The following is a 25,461-nucleotide window of genomic DNA, read 5'->3' on the forward strand; positions in this document are numbered from 1 at the left end:
AATGACTCAGTGGGTAAGAGGGCTTGGTATGCAAGCTTGAGGACCTGAGTTAGGATCTCAGCATCTGTCAAGAGGTGGGTGTGACTCCATGCATGCCTGCCACCTCAGTATCTGCTGAGGTCTAGGATTGCTAGGTCTTGCTGCTGCCAGCCTAGGTCCAGTCAATGAGAGACGCTGGGTAGAGAGTGATAGCACAGGATGCTTGATGTCCTCTTTGGCCTCTATATAGCTGCATAGGCACATGCAAAACACACACACACACACACACCATGAACCCTCGAATAAAGAAAAGAAAACCAAAGTGAAGCATAGGTTTTAAATCTTTCAAATTAATAGTGCAGTATATACTCTTGTTGGTGAGATCTGGGGAAACAAACATATTTGTGCAGCATTTACAGTAGCATATAGATGGGCACAGTGTCTGTTTGGCATTGTCTACCAAAAGGTGAGGAAAAAATTTAATCCCATTTGAAGTAGGCTGAAGAGACATGTTAAGGTGAACCCATTTAAAAAATGAAGACCAATACATTGTGACAAGCAGATGATTGGAAGATTATCTTGAAAGCTTGTTAAGCTATGAAAAGGTTAATTTAGATCATTTAGATAATATGTAATAACAGCAATGTTTGCAGATATGTATTTATTTTAGAAAAATAACAAATCGAAAACGGTTTTATTTTGTAAGGCATTATGTAGTACTATCTTGCAGACAGAGAGTGGGTTTTTTTTGTTTTTTTCCAGAATATGGCAGAGCCTGGCAAATTTTCAGGGGGGCTGCCCTGTATCTTCCATGATCTCATTGACTCACCCTTGAAATGCCTATCTAAAATCAGCCTGGGTCTTCTTTTCAGGAGATAACTGGTCTAACTGTCTGATTTCCATGGGAGAAATTAATCAGAAAATCCCTTTCCAACTTGATGAATTCTCCTGTAAGATTTATAGTTACTCTTCATAAGTGTGTGTGCTTTGTGTGTGCTTAATATTATTTGGTGGACAAGAGCAGCCAAGAAGGAGCTCAGTCAACAGAGATGCCAGGAGGGATAACATGTGTCGGGAGGAACAGCTATGTTCAATGGGGACAGCAATTTCAGAGGGAACTAATTTCATAAGTGGTCGGTTCATAAGTGAATACACTTGAATGGATAATCACTATTTTTAGCTGCTCTATACATTCATCAATAGGGGACTTGTTCCATAAATCATGGCACAATCAGAGGCTCTGCAGCTGTTAGTAGAAAGGATGTTTGCTGCTTGTCTGAGTAAAGCTCTATCTTCTCATTCATGTCCATTGGTGCTGAGCGTCCATGCTAAACCTGCAAGGTTTTATTTGGCAAGGCCTGTGGGACACAGGTCTCAGCCCAGTATGCTGGCTGGTACTCTGTTCTCTTCACGCACTCTGAGATTGCTTCATGATAGACCATCTACCCTTGGCCACTGTGTCCTGTCGGCCTCCTGATCTCTGCATTGTCTCAGCAGCACCCTTGGGAATGTTCAAACTCTCTGTGAACTTCTCTTTGGAGGAGAGTCTGAGTTCCACCCATTTCCTAAAGGTACCCTTGGGAAGGTGGCTTTTTAATACCTGGTGTGGTATTCCTGATCCTGCACCACCATCTACATGGCTTTGCCAGGCACTGTTGAATCTACATGTTGACTAGAAATGGGGCTGATTCCAGGAACACACCAGCTAACAACCTGAGCAGAAGAGGGAGCATGTTCTGTCTGGGAGAGGCTGGCCCAGAGCAAAGGCCACATCCCCTTGCAACATACTGGAATCCCAACCATGAGAAAGCAGCACTGTCACCCACTCACTTGAATATGCATCTGCAAGTAAGGCTGCCACTCAGATGCAGCACAGCATAACAAGCCAGTCCTGTGCACACAGCTACAGGACTGTGGCACCTACCTGTACACAAGGCACACGTACAAGTGCACAGGAATATGTGCCACCTGTGTCAAAAGGAAGCAAAGGGACAGGTATCTTTGTTTACATAAAGTTTCTGGAAAGACCTAGCAGGGCTAAAAATGTTGGTAACTTCCTTTAGGGAAGGAAACTTGGGAATTAGGGTTAGGGTAGGAGAGCCTTAGTGTTTTATTTTTTTTTAAACCATATTCCATTCTGTACCCTGATTTATTTATCACTGTTCAATTTGTGTGTGTGCATCAAGTATGTGTGGTGCATTTTATTGTGATTTAAAAAAACATAATACTAATATATTATCAAAGGCTTGCTTTGATGTGCAGTGTATTTTATTGTGTTTTTTTTTTAGCACAACATTAATACTTTACAAAAGTCTTGCTTTGAATATGGCAGGTGTCATTCCAGATTGGGAGTGGATGTGAGCAACCACAGTGTGCATGCTGTGTGGACAGCACGCCTGTGAGCAGCCGCTCTCCAGGCATGGAGCTGGAAGTCTCTGGTTCATGTCACTCTGAAGCAGGGGCTACTCTAGCACAAAGAGGGTTTTGAAAGAGAAAGGCAGAGCCAGAGTTAGGGCAGGCTCTGGGCAGACTCCCAGAGAGCCCAACAACCCTCTGCTGAAGGGTACCCTGCACCCCATTCGCAGAGGCAGGCACCTTCTATGAAGTGAGATTGCTACATGAGTCTTGTCATTACAGGATTTTGAGTGGAGTGATTCTAAAAGAAAAAAATGAGAACAGCATGCTCTGTTGTGCCACATTAAATAGTGAAGATTTTCTGTAAGTTCCCTCTATTTCAGGTAATTTTGGTTTGATGAATGAAGAGTGACAGCAGTTCATCTTTCAGTTCTCTTGTGTCTCTATTGACCTAAATGTTTTCTAATGCATATCTACCTTTTAAACTAATTTATTTTTAAATCTAACTTACCCATTCTGCGATCACATTTCATATTGCCAAAACTCTGCCTTGGGGAAGGCTGAGTTATCTTGTTCTGCTCCAGAGCTGGTTTGGCTTTGTCTGTTCTGTGGGAAATGACACAAGTTGACCTAAGAGGGGCCCTCACCTCTCACTGCTGAATCCCAGTGGCTGGGGAAGAAGAAGCTGTGAGCCCACTCCCAGACCTGCCTATGCCCACTCAGGAAATACCCGTGCTATGCTTGTCTATGGACTCTGCCCTTGGCACCCCTGTTGCCCACCTGGGCTCTGGCAGAGAAGTTAGGCGGGAAGAGGCCAACCAAATACCCGCCAGTATAAGAGGAAACGGAGAGAAACAGCTCCAGTCAGCCCCAGAAGGGAGGCCTGGAAAAACTCTGCAGCTGGAGCTAACACAAAGGACTTTTCAGATCCTGAAGCCAAGGTGCCCAGTGCTTTTTTTTTTTTTTTGTTTAATACAGCTATTAGGGTGACAAGCCTTTCCAAAGGCCAGCAGTTGGCGAGAGTTTCCAGGAAGCTGGTCTGGCATGGGGCTGGGATCATAGCAACTTTTAACGAGTGAAGTTCAGAAGGAAGAAGTCATCAGGAAAGGTTTAAGGTTCAACAAACTTTTTGAATTATTTTGCAAAAAGCTCTGGCTTTCCAATTCAAAGGCATGTTTCCCTGTGATGGTTTTAAGCCAGAGCTTATTTCAGAGGCAACACAGACTGCACGTTTCTGATTCATTCCCTAGAGATATTTGCCTAAGCCTAGAGACAGGCTTTGGAAGTGCCATCCAGTACCTGGAAACACTGGAGCCATCTTACTATCTCTTCAAACAGCCATCCACCCACGTGTCTCTCCCCTCTACCAGTTTCTGTGGTTGTGAGTACACACACGTGCACACCTTCCCTAAGCAGGAAGCTGCTCTTTGCCAAAAGCGAAAGGAATTCATATTTCCAGAGGGTATCCTTGGTCTCCAGCTTCAATAGCTATCTGACAAAGAAAGATCCTAGTGTGTGTATGCTGGCGCTGGGAGAGAGGGGCTTCCATATCCATTCACATGTTTCTGGGCCCCAAGAAAAACCCACAACTGGCTGTGCTCTCCCTAGCCCCACCCAACCTCAATCACATTCCTTCCCTTCCTGAGCCCACCCTGGGTGGCCCCAGCAAACCAGCTTCCACTCCTCCCTTCCCACCAGTGGGGGGACCTAAGCCATGTCCTCATTGAACAGCCAACAGTGAAAATGAAGGTCACACTACAAGCCCAAACAGCTGAAAAGCACCCTGCTCCCTCTCTGCCTGTTCTCACCCCAGTAGGAGAATATACTTTTTTTTTTCTCTGTCTAGCAGCCCAAAGGACTAAGCTTTCACACCTTCCTGTGAATGCTTCCAGGAAATCCTTCTTACCTACTTCCTCCTGAAACATTTTTGGGCCTGGAAATGAAGAAGCTGCTCTTTGAACTGTTGTAGTCCTTTGCCACTAGAATTTTCCAACATAGTAGGGATCTTTATCCCCCCAGGGGGATTTATAAATGTTGACATGGTTATTTGAGTCACAGTAGTAGATCAGCAGTGGCAAGATACACTGACTGATCATGCTGAGTTTCTCCTTAGCCTAAGTCATTGAGCTCTATACTTGTTTAGGCAGGGAATATACAGGTGGAGACCCTTCTGTAGCCATCAGAATGAATGAGTGACTATGATGGACATTTTGGTTTTATGCTCAACTCAAAGGCGGTGCTGAACTTCAGTCCAGTTGATGCCTTTGTTTGCTGTTGAGACGGTTTTCAATGTCATAGCCTGTTATGCAGGCATAGCCTGTTAGGCAGGATTATTTCTCCTGAGATTAATTCTGGAGAAGACTAAGGCTTTGCAGTCTGGGCCTGGCCATTTCACCTGGTTCCAGATGGCCAATGTGCTCAGCATGCCTTGTCACAATTAGCTATCTCTTCTGTCTCTAAGACTCAGTTTGATTCTCTTGCTTGGTCAAAAATAGTGTTATCCACTAGGGTCTTTTGGCTATTTTGTGAAGTGTTAACTATGGCTTTCCTGACCAGTCCTGACCAGATGAGTCCCAGAACTCATCTTAAAGTATCTACATCATACCTCCTCTTTACCAATTTTTCCTTCGAGGCAGAGCCTGCAATGAACTTGTTCTCATTACCTTGGAAGGATTTTCATGTCCTAGTCATTGGCTTTGAGTGTCTATTCAGATGACTGTGTCTGTTCAGGGATGTGGTACTTAAGGAAGTGCCCTAGGCAGCTTGCAGTAATGTTGTCATTTGACAGAGCCTGATATGGAGAGGAGATAGGTCCCACCAGAACAACAAAAGAACATAGTAGAAATTGGGCATGCCTTCTGGCTCTGGTCCTGGCAGTAGGTGGCCGTATATGCTCCTCTTTCCCATTCTCCTGCTACATGGTCTACTGAGGTACTGTGATAGGCCTTTTGTACAGTGATGAGACAGCTTGGTAGCATGGAGGATGGGGGAACCTAAGGGAAAAATACCTTACTAAAGCCCTGAGCTCTGGGTGGACAGTTGTTGGTAGCTCTCTGTACGCTGCATGCTGGGTCACTGAAGGTCACCCATGCCCTCCCTTAGGATCCTACTTCTGGCTTCACTTGAAGCCTGACTTATCGTGCCAGGTCCTTGAACCTGTACCTAGAGTCCACACATCCAACTGATAGAGTGCATAAGGCAGGTTTTGGTTTTGTTTTGCTGAAAAATAGAGTAATTCAGTGTTTCAAACTAGCAGAGTTTGAATTTAACAAATTCAAGCTGAGCAGTGGTGGTACACATCTTTAATTCCATTACTTAGGAAACCTGGTCTACAGAGTGAGTTCTGGGACAACCAAGCCTATACAGAGAAACCCTGTCTCAAAGAAATAAAAAAAAGAATTCATATACAAACCAGAGGAAAACAAAATCAAACCTATCTCTAAAAGGTGCAAGAGGGAGAATTAGACAAAAGAAAGATCTCCTTGGAACAGAGAACAGCTAAGTGTAAACAAGCCCAGGGTAAGGGGACAGGCCCTCAACACATGAGCACTTTTAAGTCAAGATCAGACCCTTACCCTACTATTTCCACCTGAGGTACAGAGGCCAGCTGCCAAGGAATAATAGTGGGGCCCAGAGGATGACTGTCTAGTGCTATCTACCTCAACGGACCTGGTTGGGACAGGACGTTTAGGTCCTAATGCAGAATATGTGGACTCATTTAGGTAAGAACCCTGCCTGAGAGTAAATATGTATATACATAGAGCTCTATGCTCTCTATGCCTCACCTTTCAACTTCCTCACTTGCCTACCCCCTCACTTCTCAGAAGCTATTACCTTGTAAATTCAGCCTTATTTCTGCCTCAGTTCTCCAATGGGCTACCACAAGCTATTGTTAAGGGCAGAGTTATACTTTGAGTGTAATGCAGTCTGATCTTATATGAGGACTTAGAGCCAGAGTCCTCAAGGAAAAGCCAAGTGGAGTAAAAATTGTCTCTTAAAGCATCTTGATTTGCACCCCTCCCCAGTAATCCCTCTCAGAGCCTTTTGTATTACTCCTTTCTAAATTGCTCTCATACATTGAAGTAGAAGATTCTCTGAGAGGGCTTGCCAAGTCTCTCTGAACTTTTGGGGCTGTAGCCACATGTGTGGAGTGATAACTTCTGTAGAATATTTATGTAGATGCTGAAGTCAGGGTTATGGAGGTAGAGATGCTTGACTTGGAGTGCAGACACGGGCTCCTGTCTACCTTTCTCCATCTTTTATTTCTCTTCCTCCTTCATCCTTCCAAGATGTCACCCAGGTCTCCCATGGAGCTAACTAGACCTGAAAGACTTATAGTGAGACTTCTGTTAGCCAGTCATTGCCAAGGACATGTATTTCAGGTATGGTTTATGCTCAGAAACATCTGCATTATAAAAATAGGCATAAATATTGAGTGGGTGGCTTTGGGACACCATTAGGAGCCTGAGACAAAAGGTCAACCTAGTCTATGAGATCTAGAGATGCTCAGAATGGCCTGTAGGCAAGTGCAGGCTCCTGGCTTTTTTATGTGGTAGTGCCAGGTCTTGATATACTTAAGAGACTGACTGAATTCACAAAATTCTCATGACAGAAGGTGATCAGATGACCAGCACCCAAACCCACTATGGACTGCTCAAATCTACACAGTGGATCATAGAATCTCACTTATTACTGTTCCAGTGCCAGCTCACTACTCTCAGGTCTTCAACCTGATCTTTACAAAAGGAGATCTAGGCTCTCCCAGTGACAGTGTCTCTCAGAATGAGCCTGGTTCTACCAGTATTTCTTGTGTGATAGTAGCAAGTTTTTGTCCTTCGTGAATCTTTAACTTCCCCATCTGTGAAGCTGAGGACCGACTCACTAAGTGTTCTTCAACCTACCAGAATGTAAGTTAAGTATTTCAGTCAACTGTGGCATTTACCACTAAAACCCTAGCACCAGAAGTTCAGCATAGGCTAGCTCATTCTTAGCAGTGAAACCCAGCGTTTGTGAACACTGTGGTCTCATTGGGTTTATCTTTTCAACAGAGAGGTTGCCATAGTTTCCCTATTACTTGCAGGACCAATGGAAGGCAGGATATACAGCTTATTCTTCTCTGTAGTCTGTCTGAAAGTAGGTGTCAAGTTGTCAAGTCAGCACAGTTATGGAATTAAATGACAGAAGCACATGGGGCATCTATGATTGCCATAAGCACAGTCCTCTGATCCCATCTCCAACTTCCTCGGAGCAGAATTATGGGTGCTAGGACCCTGCCTGTACATCTTGTAATAGGAATCAAAACAGTCCATCAGCCTCTTTCCTAGCTACTTAAGGCTTTAGTCAGAATCTGTAGACTTCCTCTGCTGCCACATTACTCCAGATCATCCCCGAGGCCAGTACTCTATTGTCTTCAAGTTCATCTTGTTTAGGACAGCACTTGGGTTACAGCCTGACCTATTTGTATCCTTTGGAAGATCATTACCTGGCTGTTTTTAAAGCTTTTGGGTCAAACAAGCAATAACATCATGGGGTCTCTTGTCACAAAGGGACACTCTATATTGTCTAACATTTATCCCCAAATCAGGTATATGGCTAAATACCTGAGTATATTTGCTGAAATCTATATACCAACACAGGAAGATATATTCCCAATGTATTAATTAATACACAAGGGGAACTATAGCTTGTAGAAGTTAAGAAAACTGCTCTAGGGTTCTGCGAGCAGGATTGAATGACCCAAGCTTGCTAGGGTTTCATGGAAGATACTGTTTAACCATTATGAGCCCACATCAAACCCAATCTTCCCAGGGTTTCCTGGAAGACACTGTCCTTAGCCATTGTGAGCCTACACAAAACCCAACCATTAGCTGAGAAGTTTGAAAAGCTGTGACATACAGAAAACTATAGGACACAGGAATAAAAGGAAGATGCCTTAACTAAAGAATCAGGCCATGATTCCCAGAGCCCTGATACGGTGGATACCCCTTTTCTCTTGCCCATCTAGAGGACCATAGTGTAGCTACCCCTTTTTTCATGCCCATCTAGAGGACCATAGTGTAGATACCCCCTTTTCTTGTGCCCAAATAGAGGACATTTTTTTTTCATAGACACTGATGTATATGTTGAAGCAAAGGCCTTTTAGAGACAGCAGAGCTAGTCATGAGGAAGAACTATGGGACCCCTGCATACTCTAACCCTCAAGTCTTAATTGGTAAACTGCAATGATAATGAAAGGGTAGCACTGGCCAAAGAGAAAAACCTGAACCTGACAAGTGGAACTGAAGGAGAGTCCAGAAATTGAACTATATGCCACCAGTGAGCTGATTTGTAGTGATGTTGACACGGCAGGACGGTGGGAAAAGGATGGTGTTGTATCAGACTGGATGTCCAAGTAGAGGAAAAAGCTTATCTTGACCTTGACTTCACATAGGACAAAAAAAAAATTGATTCCAGATGGGCTGCAGATCTACATGTGAAAGGTGAGCTTTTAAAGCTTTAGAACAAACCAGAATATCTTTATGACCTTGGAGTAGTCAAAGTTTCTTAAGTAGGACATAAACAATACTATCCAGAGAGGAAATGTTTGATTAACTGGACCACATTAAAATTAAGACCTTCTGTTCATCAAAAGACACCAAGAGAGGAGGCAAGGCAGCCTGCAAGGGGGGCAGTGTTTAGAACGCATGTGTGTATCTGTGTATCTGACAAATGACTCATACTCAGAACACCCAGAACATAGACAAAACTGCAACTGAAGAACAGCTCTCAGTCTTATACTGATAGAGAATGATAGATGTGACTAAGCAAGAATGTAGAATGGGACTCAGCTTACTGCAAATTACAATTACCAATTGATGCCGTCAGGAAGGCTAAAAGGGAAACAGTGAAAATTCGTGTGTGTGTGTGTGTGTGTGTGTGTGTGTGTGTGTGTGTGTGTGTGTAGAGAACTAGAATATTCACATGCTTTCCAACAGGAGTAAAAATTGGGGTGACTGCTATGGGAAACATCCAGTCACTTGGTGACCCAGCACTGCTACCCTAGGCATACAAATAGCAGAGACCACCATGACTTTCACCAGACACGTGCACAGAATATTCTTAGTAACTCACTCCCAAAACCTGCCCAGTGGCTATGGGTAGTAAAATGAATAAGCAAAGCACAGGCCACACAGAGTGGAGTGCCAGAGAGCAGCAGGCTTTTGGGACCATTGTTTTCTTCAGCCCTACAAGGGGGTTCTTAGACGTCACAGTGAATGAAGTGCCAGATACAAGGGTGTATGTGCTGTGATCCATCTATGGAGATTTCAAACACAGGCAAAGCTGGCTGTTGTTGCTGGAAGGTGAGCTTATGGTTGCTCGTGGCTTGTCTATGATAGGAAGTAAGATCTAGAGGGCTTCCTCTGGATGCTTCGGTCTCAAGTAGGGAGATCTGTGTACTTTACTCTTTTGGTGTGTTCCCTTTCTAGGTTTATAGCATGATGCCCAGTAGAAGACTGTATGCTGAGATTTGCTGGAGACACAACTTAGGTACACAGAGGGCTGGACTTGCTTCCTGGCTACCACCTTGCTTAAAAGGATATATTGCTTCAGTACTCTGACAAACCACCTTGGAGCTGTCTTTAGCAGGCTCTATATAGTTCAGTTTCCACTCCAGCTCTCAGGAGATATGTTTTGGGGCTCTCTCCCATTTTCTCTCTGACTGTACATACTATTGCTCTCCACTGACCTCCATTTAGCCAGTGAGGTCCTCAGAACAGTTCTGAGAGGTTTCTGCATCCCTTTCCTGTGCTTGGATGGGGGAAGTGAAACTAGGGGGCACTGGGGGCTGCCTGCAGCTGGGCCAGTGCAGGCTGGGAGCCAGATTGAGGGCATTCAATTCCCAGTCCCGTCTCTTTCCCACTGAGCCACTCCGCCTCGCTTTTAATTTAATTAGGAGAACATTTAATCCCCCGTGCATTTCAGAGACGGGTTTGAGCCTGGCCGGGGCCGTGTGGGGCTCTGACAGGGATCCTGTGACTCATACAGCCTTGCACAGCCCTCCCGGGAGGGCTCCCATGAGGCTTCTTTGGCACCTTGTGCAGACAGAGGTGGTCTGGAGATTCACAGAAGACAGGACACTAGTCTGGAAAGACAAACTGGTCTCATCTGTTCTTGACAAGACCCTTCCCTGTCCTCCTGGACACTGCCCCCAACATGGCCTTTCAGTCTTCTCCCATCAACATTTGCAGGCTGAGAAGCCACGTAAGAGAAATGGGTGCTCACTGAGGTGCCACAGCAGGCTCTCATTGTCTTGAGGCCCTGAACATCCCAGGCAAAACTGTCCCATCAGAAGAGCTAGCCTCCCGATCCACTCATGCCCCCCTTTCCAGAAGGCATAGGCTGGCCCCAGCCTCGCTGACAAACGCAGAATTCAGGAGACATTAGTAGTGATGTGGATGAAAGCCAGGCCACAGCGGGCCTCCCTGGAAAAGAGAAACTCAAACGTCTTGGCGTGAGATTCTGCAGGGTCCAGGAGAAAGTTGAAGACATGGAAATTCTAATTAACGCACGTGGGGCTGGTTTTGCTCAAGGATTTTTGAAGCTGTCATGTCACAGGAGGCCCGGCAAGCACATGCTCGCCCGGGAGGTGCTTATGGGCACCTGGTGGGATTCTTGCAATGCTCTAGCCTGTGTTCTTACTTTCCCTCTGCCCTCTAGACTTTGCTCCACCCACATTGGTGAACTAGGTGGCCCCTGAATGTTCTCCTCCCAACCCCCCCCCCCCCCCCCCCGTGCCTTCAGAGTAGGATGACAGGCTGGTTAGTAAATAAGAGTTGAGGCTGCCAGTTGGAAATGTCACAACAGAAAAGTCAGAGGGGTCAGGAACCAACTTCTTGGAAGAAATCTTCAGGGAAACTGTATAACAGAGCCAGGCTAAGCTATAGACTGCTGTACTTATGGTAGGCTTGGCCTTTGGGGATGTTCATCTTCGGTATCCCTTGTATAACTGATAGGTCAAAAGTGTAGGTTCCAGACAAGCTTTGATTGGTACATCAACTGAAGGGTGGGGGTGAAGTGGCTGTAGGAAAAACTCACTGAGGCCACACCCACTGTCCTTTAGCTTTTATTTGTAGGTGCTACATGGAGACTTTATTTTATCTCAAGCAAGGCTAAGATATATTTTCTGTGTCAGAAGTGGCAGTCTTAGGGTCCTTCATTCTGGAATTTGGGGAATGCTGGAAAAGGAGTGACCAAGAGGAGCCATGGACACTCTGCTTCCTACCAGCCCCAGGCTAAGTGTCAGGGAGCTGTTACTTGGGGGTTGTATGATTGCCTCAAGAGGATGTGAGCGGTGTCCCCAGGAAAAGAAAGGCAGAGTAGACACTGGACGATGCATGTGTCTCCAATGACTACAGGAGTGATGAGGGATACCACACAAGACAATGGATGCATACAAGCTCTTTCTGGTTTCCCAGAGTAAGCAGGGTCCTGGGGACTTAAACTCTTAGGTATAAGGCTACCCCCATCTCTTGTGGTAGTTCCTTCACATGTTGACAAAGTCTCTATTCTCTGTTTCATAGTTGGCCTTCAAAAACCTGGAGCAAGGCTTTGGGTAGAGGATTCCTGTTGAGGGAGCTTGACGAGTCCAGGGCTCCCTTCCAATGATGTTAGAATCAGGAAGACAGCATCTGACTGAAATATGTATGCAAGGCTGAGGTCCAGCTGCCCAGAGCTGAATAAGGCCCGGGAAGTGCTCTGGGAACTGCTGGTGCTTGCCTATTGAGCTGGGGTCAGAGAAGCTGCCTTGTCTTCTCAGCACCCTTCCCTGTTTACCAGAAGTTCTCTAGTTTTTCAATAGACCAGCATCTTGGCCTCTCTGTCCCCAAACTATCAGTGGCCAACAGGCTCTGAAAAAGAGGAGCTTCACCCAGCCCCAGGGACCTTCCCATAATCCAGGCTACAGTGACCTCACCTCCCTGGGGCCCCTGGGTGGGGAGAGCTTGAGATGGAAACAAAATGTGTCTTTATTTATGCTTTTAATTTGAATTCTCGAACTGGCCCAGCATGGTAATACATTTAACATCAGTAAAATGCTGAAGAAAAATGGATCTGTTTTTTCTGCAACTGCCTCCCACCCACTCTGCCCCCTGCAAGACCCTAGTACACATCTCTGTCCCTGGTAGACACGTACCAGGGTGCGTGCCTCTTTTTTTAGTGTAGGTTCATAGGGCCAGTTGTCCACAGGAGCCATGCTGCATCACTGAGCTGCTGGAGCCTAGCTTAATTACAGACATCAATCAACAAGCTGACTGTGCAAGAAGCAAAGGAATGCAGTCCTGGTGTGGGCACGTGGACCCCATATACAGTACCCACGATTGCCTATGTGTTCCCCCAGGATGGGGAGGGGTCTTGGAAAGGCCAGTAGTCCTGAAAGCACATAGGTTTCTAGGACCCAGACAATCATGCCTGTGAGGATCATCTTTGCTAGGACTTCCAGCAAGGATGGCACTTGACTTCTGAGTATGTGGGTGTTCATACTCTCATCCCTGACCCTCAACTCTGCTTTGACCAGATTGTATCTTTTTGGAGAAGCCCCTGCCTTAGGTCTTTTAACTTAGTACCACCATGGGCTCCTTCTTTTATACCTTCCCACCTTCTCAGATTGGCTTACTTCCAGCTGTTGTACTTGGTGTGTTCCTGGGTGGGGACTTGACTGGGTAAAGACTGTCCATCTCCTACTCAGAGAGACTCCAGGAATGCTGACTTGAGAAGAGCTGTGGTACCTGGATAGATGGTGACACGGTAGCCAGGAGAGAGCCATTCACATATCAGGCTCTGTTTCCTCAGAGGAGAGATAGGAAATGGACTAGTACTCTGAGCAGTGTTGTCTTACTGGCTTAGGGCAGTGTCTGGCTCCAGGAGCTTTGAATGTATTAATACCAGCACAGGTGGCCTTTTGCCCACAAAGGGGTGACTGATTGTAGGGCAGCTATGGGTTGAACTATGGGCATGTATCTCCAGTTTTCCACCCGCCTGTAAGACCCCATGGTGTTTTCCTTCAGGGGCTTCACAGTGGCCAGGAACTGCGAGACATGTTTGTCCATCTGGATGGATAGTTTGTCGAGAGCCTGTACTCTCTTGGTGGAACTGCTTTTGTGTCTAGAGGCTACTCAATGGCCATAAGAATAAAATGAAATGGGCATCAACAAGAACTGAGTGATCAGGAGCATAAGAAGGCTGAGTGGCCTCTTCAGGCTTAGGCAATTCTCTGGAGCCTATTATGGTTGCCATGGTGCTTTTTACTGTCCCTACTCCTAAGCAGGCACTGTCATATGGCATATAACACCAACCACAAGACACCAGTGTTTACGCTTTGAGTTCTCTAGTACCCTGAACTTAATTTATTGAGAGCCTTAACAACGTTGCATGCTATTGCTCTACCCATAGACACCGGCTCACACCTTTGTTCCTTCCAGTTAATACAGCCAGCCAGTAAGGCTATTTTAGGAAGGAGAATGACTCCTGCTTCTCAATAACTTGCTATCTCTTTTTGAGCCCATGAACACTCTCTACATCCTAAACACTACCAGACATTGGTAACCTCCCTTTGAGTTTGGGTAGCCTGGGAGATAGAGGCCATGGCTTGTTTACTCGTAATCATCCCTTTGGGCAAGGTTGCCTTCCCCCTCCCCGGGTGGCCTCAGCTTGGCTATCTGGTTACTTAAGAAACCCTCATCACCAATTTCTTCAGTCACTGCAAACCCAAGCCCTACCAGGAAGATAGCAAAGGCAAGAAATCTAGACATAGGCTAGAAGCATTATGACCAAGCACACAAGGCTAAGGACATGAATTTCAGTAGAAAGAATGAAAGAGTCCCAGTATGTAAATCTCATCAGAGCTACAAGTATGGCACTAACACCTTGATACAAGGACCCTTTTCCAGGGGAGTATCCAGTGGTGCAGTGGCCAGAAGGGGTCCGAGTGACCTGCCTCCACCATGTGGCTGGCTCAACTGGGCTTGGTGGGGACATTTGTGTCACATGTTGCAGAGAAATCAGACCATGGCTGGATACTGGGGATTGGCCTGGTGATGCCGTGTTGGGGCCTCAACAGGGGAGAGGATGGGCATGTGTCCCAGGCCAGCTGTGCCTCAGGGGAAGGCCAACTGGAAGGCGTGGAAAATCAGCCATTTCCTCCACCTGAAGGAGCCCCTGAGGACAGTAGCAGCAACTGGCAGACATCACCCGGCATCTGCCCCATGGCTCTGGCCAACGTTCCATGGGGAAATGCTAAAAAACAAAGTTGACTCTTTTGAAGGAGCGGTGGAGGGGGGACAGGGGAGAGAAAAACTATTTTCTCAGACGCTCAAAAGCATGAAAACAAGTGGAAAATGATCAGTCTGCTTTTCCATAAGTCAAAACAAGAGGATCATATTTCTAGATTTTGTGGGAAAGCCCCTGCTCTCCTCTCCTGCCCAAGCCCTGAGGCCAAACCCAGCAGCCAGTGGCCTATTCTTAAGGATAGGCAGTAAATTCTGGGTACTAGGTGAACAGAATGTGTTGTAGCAAGTGGATAAGCTTTACCCTATGCCAGGGCAGTTCCCATTAGCCTCGGCCTCTGTGAGCAAAAATGGACACTCACTGTGACACATGGGTGATGGGGGTCAGCAGTGTCTCTCCTTCCAGGTCCAGGTCCTCAGCAAAGCTGTTTGTTCTCAAGAAGTGGGGTGTGCTTACTTCCAGCAGCGTAGGGCTCTTCCTTACTGTGGAGAAGGTATGGGGACAGCTCATTAGGCTTCAGTAGAAACTTGATCATGAAGGGGTAACAGAGCTGGACAGAAATGCCCACCCTCAACCTTTATTGCTATGGGATAAACCTGTGCACTCCTATGGTCAGGTGAAGAATGGAGACAAAGCTTAGAAGTTTCAGTCTCACTCATCAGGTTTACACTGAGTGGAGTGGAATAGGTGAATCTGTGTTCAGATTGGTCCCCAGATACCTGAGACCTCAACATCTCTGATTGAGTGATAAAGGCAGGTACTTCTCAGTGTGGCAGCTGCCCTGGGACTGAGCTCCAGAACTGAGGACCTGCCCTATCAGGTTCTGGACCTCTCACTAGCTTCACACAAAACATTTGTGTCAAGAACAAATAGAAGCACTGACTCCTACTATTGTGCTGTTTACACACATGACACTAATAGATCAATGGGCCAAGCAAGAACGAGTGCTAGTACCTCTGCCTGCCAGGAATCACAAACTGAATTCCTTGCTCTGGCCGTGATGCTGTATTAACCAGGTCTTTGAGGGAGGCCCCAAATTGTCCCAATAGCTGACTTCATATAGCTCAGGGGACTGATCCAGACCAGTCTTCACAGCTGTTCCAGCTTACTAGTGTTTGCTTTCAACTCACTTTTCATTTAAAGTGTTTGATGTAGAGCAATTGAGTACTTCTAACAAGTGGAATAATGCAAAATTCACAGTGGTCCTCAATTATCATAAGTGTCACCTGCCAGGAAGATCCTTGGCTTCTGTCTTTATTCATCCCAATAGCATATATGTGATGTTGTACACCTGAATGAACCTCTGTTCTTGTCATCTTTTCTAATTGTTCAGAACAATTAGGTATGCAGTTATGCAACTATGCATCTAATGGTCATTTTGGCAGCATAATAACCCATAGTTTAGACCTACCACAATTTACTTACTCATCCTATATTTTATGGACATTCAGTCTCATAGTTTTATGCCAATAAGACAGTGATGCAATATTCATCTTTATTGTTAAAAGCTGCTGACACACTGGTTCAAGTGAGATGGTTTGTCTTTGGTATTATTAATAAGTGTTTTGGGGCTGTTCTTCTATTAAGCTGTAGCAATTTTTTTCTTCCCTTTCAACTTTCCTACTCTTTGCATGGCCCATTAAGCATGGCTAAAAACTGAGGTTTTCTCATTTTAAAAATTGTTATTTATTCTTTGAGAATTTTATATATTTTGATCATAGTCACCCCATCTCTTCCCAGATTCATCCTCATCTACCTCCCAAACCCCCAACTTTGTATCCTCTTGTTTTAAGATTTAATAACCCAACAACTTCAGTTTTTGATGCTCATATACTTCTGGGTATGGGGCTATCCACTGGGGTGTGGTTGCTCTGCCAGGAGTCAGAACTGTTAAAGAAATACTGACTCTCCTTCCCCAGAAGCCATTAACTTGATAAGTCCCTAGCTTATCAAAAACCTTGTGGGGTTCATGAACCTCTTCCCACAGGACAAGCCCGCAGCTGTCCTGTCCTGTCCAGAAGTCAGTTTTGCTGTAGTTCTCTTTAGTCTTTCCATCCCCTCTTCCACAATGTCCTGGCCTTGGGGAGGGGGAGGTTTTCTCATTTTTCACCTTCACTTACTGCTTTCTGGCTTGTTTGATATTCTTCTTGCAGAATTGCCTGTTTATACTATTTGCTTGGCATTCATTTAAAAGAAGCTTTTAATACATTAGAGATGATAACCTTGTGTTACATAAAGCATAAATATCTTTCTTAGTCTATATTTGGCCTTTTAATACTATGTTGTTTTATCATAGAGACTGTCTTGTTTTTTTACAGTGATACTTTTACCTTATGAAATGAGTTTCCCACATCTAATACAGCAGTCTTTTACATTTATTTCCAATATAAACATACAAATGTGGGCATGCATCTGTATGTATGTATAAATTTTTAACACAGTTAGCATTTATACCTAATGCAAGGGATGTTTAGTGGTCATAAAATGGTAATTCAAGACTATGTATAGTTTTACTTTTTAAAAATCTGAAATATAATATAAAACTAAAGAAATTTTTTTAGAAAACAAAAATTCTCGATTTGAAAGTGAATTGAGATACAACACCAAAAACTTAATCTGAAAAAGAAAAAAATCAACTTTATCATAATTAGAAACAAATGAATTATTGTCGCAACAAGTGTATTTTGCCAAGCAGTAAAAGAAGCAAGGAGTAACAACAGGGTTTACAATGAGACCAATCACAGATATGCTGCACATCACTTACTCAATCAAGGACTTGAACCCAGAGCATTAGAAAGAAGAATGCTCATGATTTGACAACAATGAAGCAAACAACCCATCTTAAAAAGTAGATTACAGGGGCTGGAGAGATGGCTCAGTGGTTAAGAGCACTGATTGCCCTTTCAGAGGACCCGGGTTCAGTTCCCAGCACCTACATGGTTGCTCACACCTGTATTTAATGCCGAGATCTGACACCCTCACCCTCATACATGCAGGCGAAACACTGATGCACATTAAAGTAAACAGATTATTTTTAAATTTGAATTACATATAAATGTGTGAAATTGTGCTCAGCCAAAGCCCATTATCTTTATGGAAATTCCTATTCGTGTAGAAACTCACCTATTCCATTCCAATTACAATGAGACAACACTGAAAATTATTATGATCATGGAAAAAACATAAAATCAAAAACATAACAAGCAGCCAAAGGAAGCAAAATAACTACAGTCCTCGTGCTGCTGGTGGGAATGCAAAGAGGCAGAGCTGCTCTGAAGAACAAACTTCATAGTCTCTTATAGCTTATGAACAAAGTGTATGGAACATTTATGTTCACAAAAATTTGTACATGAATATATATATGCAATTTCACCTCTAATTGCAGAAAACAAGTAACAACCAAAGGTGTCTTTTCAACAGCTAAATGGACAAATTGTGGTATATCTGTTCTACTTTGCAATGGGATAATATTCAGCAGTTAAACAAGATGGAATGAGGAGTCCTACAACATCACAGACAAATCTCAAGTGCATTTTGCTGAGCAGTAAAAGAAGCAAGGTATAACAGGATGTAAACTACATGATTCAGTTTCTAAGATATTCTTGGAAAAGCAAAACTTCATAGGCTGTGAAACAATTCAGTTTCTGTTAGTGTCCTGGGAAAAAGGAGTACTTAATTTTTTATTAAGAATTTTTTAACATAATCTTTTCTCATTTTACACAGCTAGCTCTATTTCCACTCCCTCTCCACCCTTTTTCCCCCACTCAATCCCCCTCATCCACTCTTCAGAAAGGGTAAGGCCTCCCATGGGGAATCAACAAAATCTGATGCTTCACTTCAAGAGTACTTTAAAAGGCTCCAATCAGAACATTTTTAGGTGAAGAAACTTTTCTGTATAATATTTAAAGCATTTGTGAAACTCCATAGGACTATACAACTTTCAAGTGAATGTTCCTGTATACAAATGGGGGAAAATCAACCAGAATATTGGAGGTCCCTGGGACAGAAAGTATACCACGATGAGTGGATTCTTACGTTGCGGATATAGGACACAGCATTGAAGATAAGGGAAAGGAATTGACCTGTTGCTTTTAAAAAGAATGTTTGGATTGGACACTAAACACACTCATAAACACAATATTCTTGTAGGTAAGTTTGTTTCATACAGGTGAAATCAAGGGTTAAACCAGTAACTATACTAGAAAATGAGAGCTGGGGACAAGTAAGGATGAGCTGTTCTGTCAGAAACAGTATAAACTCAAGGTTAGCTGCATATAGATACATACAACGAAACATGGATATATATAGACTTTAGTTATGGACTTACATTTCCTAGTTTACCTGTTGAAAGGAGATGTCAGTAGTTACTCTTTCATGCCAAGGAACACATTCAGTGTCCAAATCATATTTTCTAACACTGTTAGCACTCCAGTAAAAGCAAATGTTTCTCTTTAAAAAACGAATGGACACTTCTGGGGCTAACATAAGAAAACTACAAAACAAACCTGAAAGAAAAGCATGTCAAAAGGGCTCATGTATCCTTAGCCAAAGCTAGAAAAAAAATGAACAACAATACTCGATTATACCTGAAAAAACACAAGTTGCCAAGTCTATACTTATAAACAAGTAATTGAAAAACAATTGGAGATCCTTCTTATAGAATGATTCCCATAAGTATAGAAGGAATGAGTTAACTAGGAGTATACCATAGAAATTCTTGCTTCAAGAAAGATCCATGGATGAATGCTAAAATTAGTAGGTGAAATCTTAAGTAAAACTTCAAAGTCTCCCCTCCCCATATTTTTTCCCAGTGGCATTGATTGAATCCAAGGCTTTGTACATGTTAGACAAGTATTCTGCCACTATGCTACATCCTCAGTCCCAAAATAAATTTTAATTGCTTTAGTGATTTTAACACATTCAGAGTCTCTGATACTTTCCTGTGAGAGATAGACTAAAATTGCTCATTCCCTAAATGTTGTAGACCTGGTGAATTGCTCTTAATGACTAGGTATAATAAAGAAGAAACAGTAGGTTAGTTACAGTGAGCCACTTACCCATATAGGCAAAGTTAACACTGCTAGCAATAGATCATGTTATGTTGATGGATGAAAAGAAAAGCACCTTGCCTTAAAGACATCCACCAAACCTATAAACATATTCTAATTTTGGGAAAATATTAGACACACCCCGAGTAGCAATGATATAGGATGGGTATTCTTCAAAAACAGCAAGGCCAATAAGTTGCAGGCCATAGGATACTAAGGACTTGATGAATAAATGTAATTGTTAGACAGGTTCTTGGAGTGTGAAGTAGTTAAACTGGGAAAATGACTACATTATATATAGTCCAATAGTGTTGTATCAGTATTAATTTTTTTTTAGTTTTCATCAATGTAAAATGGTTATAAGGTACTGCAGTGAGAGGTATATGATAAAACTATTTTTGCTTCTATAAGTATATGTAATACATATGCAAATAACACACACACAAATTAAAAGTGAAAAGACGCATAATTGTAGAGAAGAATCTTAATATATAAAGATAGATTAAAAACCATGGAGAAAAGCACAAAACCTTAAGCAGAGACACTGATGACAAACAGAAAACTGCCTTCATTTTATTGACAAATATACTTGATCCTGAAACAATTCTTCGTAAATCTTAATGAAAATTAAGGTTTGCATGTGAACACCTTGATAAGCGGGTTCTGAAATTTATTTGGAAGTGTAAAAGACCAGGAAAATAGCCCCTATACATGGACACTTGCAGTGTACTAAAGACAACCTATATGTTTTGAGATGACCTTTTCAATAAAACATTCAAGGGCAACTGGAAATGCACATGGGGAAAACACTAAATTGGATCTGTAATTTTCCCACACCATACATCAAAAATTCATTCTTGGCATTCCAGGGAATTATGACAAGCAAAGCTAGAAGGTCCATATGACTGAATATAGAAGAATATCTTCATGGCTTTGGGGTAAGGATAATTAAGAAGCACCAATCAAAAAGGAAAATTTCAATTATTACAAAGTCAAAACTTAATATCTAAATACATTTTAAATAGTAAAAAAGAATCAAAATAATAAAACATAAAAACTTGAGCGAATCAGTAAGAAAAATAGCCAAGCCTGGGGCTGCAGTTCAGTAATCCCAGTTACTTGGGAAGCTGAGGCAGAAGGACCTGTAAGACTTTGATGGGCAACAATGTGTCGGGATCACACTCAAAGAGCAGTGCTCTATCTCAAAGAGTGAAAAGCGGGCTAGAAACAACTCAGTGGCAGAGTGCTTTCCTATTGTGCATGAGACCTTAGGTTTAAAACCCTAACACTGAAAAAAAAATGATCTAACTAAAAATAAGCAAGACATCCTTCCACCCCAGAAAAAAATAAAAACCATGAGAGAAGAATCCAAAAGCCTGATGAGCTTATGGAAAGGTGTTGTGCCTGACTAGCAATCAGGGAAATGTAAATAAACTCAGGAGCTCATGGCCCACGGGGGCCAGAGGCAGACTTCCAGCAGGAAACTACACAGACATTACTTAGTCATAGCTGGGAGAAGGGCTCAAGTGAAGGGCTCTGTGCCCGTGACATCCTCAGAGAGACCAGGGAAAGACCGGTAAACCTTGAGGAATGTGTGCACATGAAGAGGCCCACAGGTCTGGGACTTGGTGGGAGTGTGTTACCCTTCCCATTTTAGAGACTCAGGGCTGAGATTCAACTACACTGGGTTATATTATATACTTGTCAAGTCACAGCTAAAACTTCATCCGGGATTCAAATGTTCTTTTGGAAAAAAGGAAAGAAAAAGAACACAAATACATATTTCAATGCTTGCATCATTTGTATACAGAAGAAAGGAGCAACAAAGAGGTGACTGGAAGAGGGGGCTGTGTTCCACATACCTAGAATGATAAGTGCCATCTCCAAGCCTTAGTACCCAGGGTGAGCCCCTTAACCCCTGAGAAAGGCTCAGTCCTGGTATTAGGAAATGAAAATGTGCCCATCAGTTGGCTGTCCAGAGTGGGTGGGGCCTGCACCTGCCAGAGAAGAATGTGGACTCTTTGGTTTAATCCTTGGACGGGTTCATGGGGCCCCTGCAGTGAGGGTCAGAGAGGGACTCAGCATAGTTGGTTTTCCAAGTCAAAAGGAAAGACTGTTGTAGACTAGGCATGTTTCAGCGACTATGAGGGTGCCTCCCCTTCCATGATGAAACAGTAATCAAGACTGCCACCCCCTTCCCACTGGATCTGTACTCAGAGCCAGATCAGACATCTTAAAGATTCTGGAAGGAAGTTGGTAGGGCAAGGATTCAAATTACAGACATTGGTGCTGCTCCTCTTAGGCAAGAGCTTGGGGGAAGTATTGTCTTCTAAGAATCCCCCATGGGTCACCCCCATCTCTGAGGAACACAGTTTTTCTTTCATAAAGAAATGGAAAAATAGCCCTACTGTAGCTGCAGAACACTATGCCAAGGGTAGTTCATCTAGACACTTAGATCCTCCATAAAGGATACTGGAATGTCAGGTGTTCTCTGCTGAAGCAACCAGTTTCAGAATACCTGGCCCTGGAGGAAAAGTATTGTATCCTAGTGACAGTGAAGTCACATTTTCCTAAAATGGTCCCAGTTTTTGATGCTTTCATTCTTGGCTGCTTCTGTCTTGTCAGAGCCAGAATCTGGACCTAAGTGTGCAGGGCAGAACAAAACAATTTTGTTTTCTAGGAAAATGGGAGGTCTGGAATGGCGAATGTAGCCTCAGGCGTGGCAACTGCCCCAGCTGGGGCTACCCACTGCCAAGTTTCACCCTCTCTCAAGAGAACCAAAACCAGACTCTATGCACCATCTTCCTTCTCAGCCAAAGGGCCCACTCATTAGGGTGATTTGCATTTTACTTAAGCATAGAAAAAAAGACTGGAAGGAAATAGATCAGAATGTGACATGTTTGTTTGTGGATTAAAGGACTTTAAATGATTTTCATTTCCTTCCTTATAGTATATATATTTTCTGCTTTGAATGTATGATACATCTAGAAGTCATAAAAAAGGTTGTGCAAGCCTCCTTTATTTGCCTTGTACTCATCCTCTTAGGGTGAAGACAAAGTATCAGAGTATCTTTTCTCACCCACCTTCCCCTAACTGTCTTTAAGATGCCCAAAAGAGCCAATGACACAGTGCTCTTTCTTCCTAAATTCTCTAAAGTTTTCCATTTCCTAGCTTCATTTCCCCCTGCATTGAACTCCCAGACTTGCCCCTCTGCTCACCAGGTCAGCATTTGAACATTCCAAGTCCAGATCTCTGTAAGACCGCAGGCCACGCTGCTGCCCACTGCCCTCTACTGAGACCTGCTGGTGTCAGTAACTTCACCCAGCTGCTCACCCCTGCCCTCCTCCTCCTAACTGATTATAATCCTGCCTAATCTCCCAGTTGTAACCCAAACCGCTTTCTTGTGCAAGCTTCCCAAGGCTCTGGAGATTGCCCCCCTCAATTGCTGTGGGGCTTATGTGTGCCTGGCCCTTAGCACAGGAACCTTGCTTTCTTCCTTCCCCATGTCACCTCCGGTGCCTGGCACAGGCAAGTCCCCTGAGCCAGCCCATTCCAATGGAATAAACAAGCTGCCTATGTTCTCCCCCAGAAGAGCCCTCCTTCTCTATCCCCCTCAATCAATTTCCCCGTCTTGGTGGATTTGCCAAAGCCCTGTGGATCCTGCACCATGAAGGAAAAAGCCCTCCCTAGGGCATCTGGACAGCTGCAGTCAGGCTCTGCGTGACATTGCTGAGCTGCAGCTCCACAGCCTGTGCCAGCTGCCCATGCCCTGCTCACAGACCCTGAGCCAGACCAGCCCCACCACCACCTGTGTCTCCACTCAGAGGCGAGAAGTAAGAGACAAGGACAGGACGTGTAGAAGCCATTCCCACAACAGCTGCCAGGAACAAGACGAAAAGTTCAGTGTAAATGTATATTCACAGCTGGTACCCAGTTCCGCTTAGGAAAATACCTTGCTTGAGTGGACACCTGTTGTTTTTGCATACCCTGCAACCAGTCCTGGCTTCTGGAAATATCTCACTGAATAATCCTTCGAGGGGTCCTCATTTACAACTCCCCAGTGTGTAAGGGTCAGGGATCCACCAGCTCTTTCCAGAGGGGGCATTGTGGCTGAACCACAGCTTCAGAGACATACTTGTGCCTATGAGGATGTCTTGTACTGGGTTTGGAAGCAACAAGAGCCTATCCTGAGCCTGTGGCAGGAATCACTGGAAAAGAGCCTGTGACTTCTTTCTCCTGGTTGCTATAAGTTGGTGATCATCTTACACTGGAAAATGGCTGCTTAAGGATACAGATGTGTATAGCTATGCATGCATCTAGTTGTGCATTTATCTATGGGCAGAGAGTGAGGGGAAGAGAACAAAAAGGGGACGGTAAAAGGAGAAAGAGAAAGATTATCACTGAAGTAGGTCCAGCTGTGTCTGGAACATCTGGGTTCAGATTTGTGAGCCAGAAAAGTGTCCCAGTGTCCCACTTGTTATCTAGATTGAATTGGGGTCTGTCATTTGTTTTCAAGAACCTTCAGGAGTGCATAAGCTAGGGATAGGATATAACCCTGAGGAGATATAGGTCTGGGAGTAAGACTAGCTACAACCCCCCCCAAAAAAAAAAACAAATAAAAAAACAATAAACACCCCGTGAGACAGCCTTTGCAGGGTGGAGAACAGGAAGGAAGAAGGTTAGCTAGAGAAATCTGGCCTGAGGCCCTGACTTCAGCTCTTTACTGGCCAGGAATCTCTGGGAAAGGGGCTTCTTCCAGCTGCTCACTTTCTACTGTTATAGTACAAATACCTTCAGAGAGAATCTCTCCATATCCTGTGCAAGTGAGTATCTTTGGCACATTATGGAACATGTACTTTGCATTCGAGCAAAGATTGCTGGATACATTTGACTTGAAATGGACAGTGACATGATAGTTGAAGATGACCTGTGGAGTCCCAAGACATCTTAGGAACAATGCTTGGCTTTATATAACTTCAGATCTGGTTTATGGTACTGGAGACTTTTTCCTGAATGCCTTTTCTCACAATGGAGATAACAGGCCTAACACATAAATCTCAGAATAAACGGAAATGGTTCTATGGGCCTACAGGTGGGGTCTGAATAGTAGAGGTGCTAAAGAGGAAAGGCAGTGAGAGAGCCCGCCCCAAGTGAGCCCAGAAAGCAGAAAGTGAGCGGCACAGCTGCCTACAGAACTAAAGCAGTGCACGCAGCTTTACATGCTGCAAGAAGTCACTATCCAGGTCTCTCAAGACACATTTGTGAGGAAAGGTTCCAGGCAGCAAGAGCAGCCCCAGGAAACTTTAATATACAATGGAATCTGGGTTAAGCACTATCTTCTCCAAAAGTTGAGCTCACAGGACATTCCCCAGAAACCTCTGGAGAGGTGGGGAGGAAAGTTTCTGGAGGTCTTTGGATGAAGAAAACAAAAAAGTGGCCTTGATTTTCGAGGAGAAATTACACAGGAAGAAAAAAATGTTTTTAATCTAATTAAGAGCGATCTTTTCACCTTCATCATAACATCACGGAAATGTGCCAGTTCTTAACTTCACACAATAATCAAAGCAATTAAGGAGAAGCCTTGGAAACTGGTGCAGATGTTCTCAGAATGTTTAATGGGGAAATGAGTTGCAGGCCTCATTCTCAGCATCCAGCTCCAGGCCCTGGCTACCAAATCCAGACATCTGCTGGGGCCCCACCCCCAGGCCTGGAGGGCGTGTGCTTGAGAAATACAGGTCCCTTCCCAGACTGCCTCTAGCGAGGCCAGATCTGGGATCCCAAAGGCTCCCCGTGGTTCCTTAAGCCAGAGCCTGGACAT

At 44.0% G+C, this 25,461-nt stretch overlaps 1 protein-coding gene across 2 annotated transcripts in view; it reads right to left on the reverse strand.

Moving 5' to 3' along the window:
- Positions 1 to 25,461, reverse strand: part of Kcnq1 (potassium voltage-gated channel subfamily Q member 1) — a 324,147-nt gene that overhangs the window by 150,937 nt on the left and 147,749 nt on the right. For both annotated transcript variants that reach the window (XM_085693393.2, XM_048458194.3), the window contains one exon: positions 14,957 to 15,077. In XM_085693393.2, coding sequence (XP_085549519.2) covers positions 14,957 to 15,077 — 121 coding nt within the window. The remainder of the gene's footprint in view (positions 1 to 14,956; positions 15,078 to 25,461) is intronic.

The sequence above is a fragment of the Myodes glareolus genome, chromosome 7 (genome assembly GCF_982192425.1).
Source record: "Myodes glareolus chromosome 7, mMyoGla1.1, whole genome shotgun sequence".
In the NCBI taxonomy this organism is placed as follows: Eukaryota; Metazoa; Chordata; class Mammalia; order Rodentia; family Cricetidae; genus Myodes; species Myodes glareolus.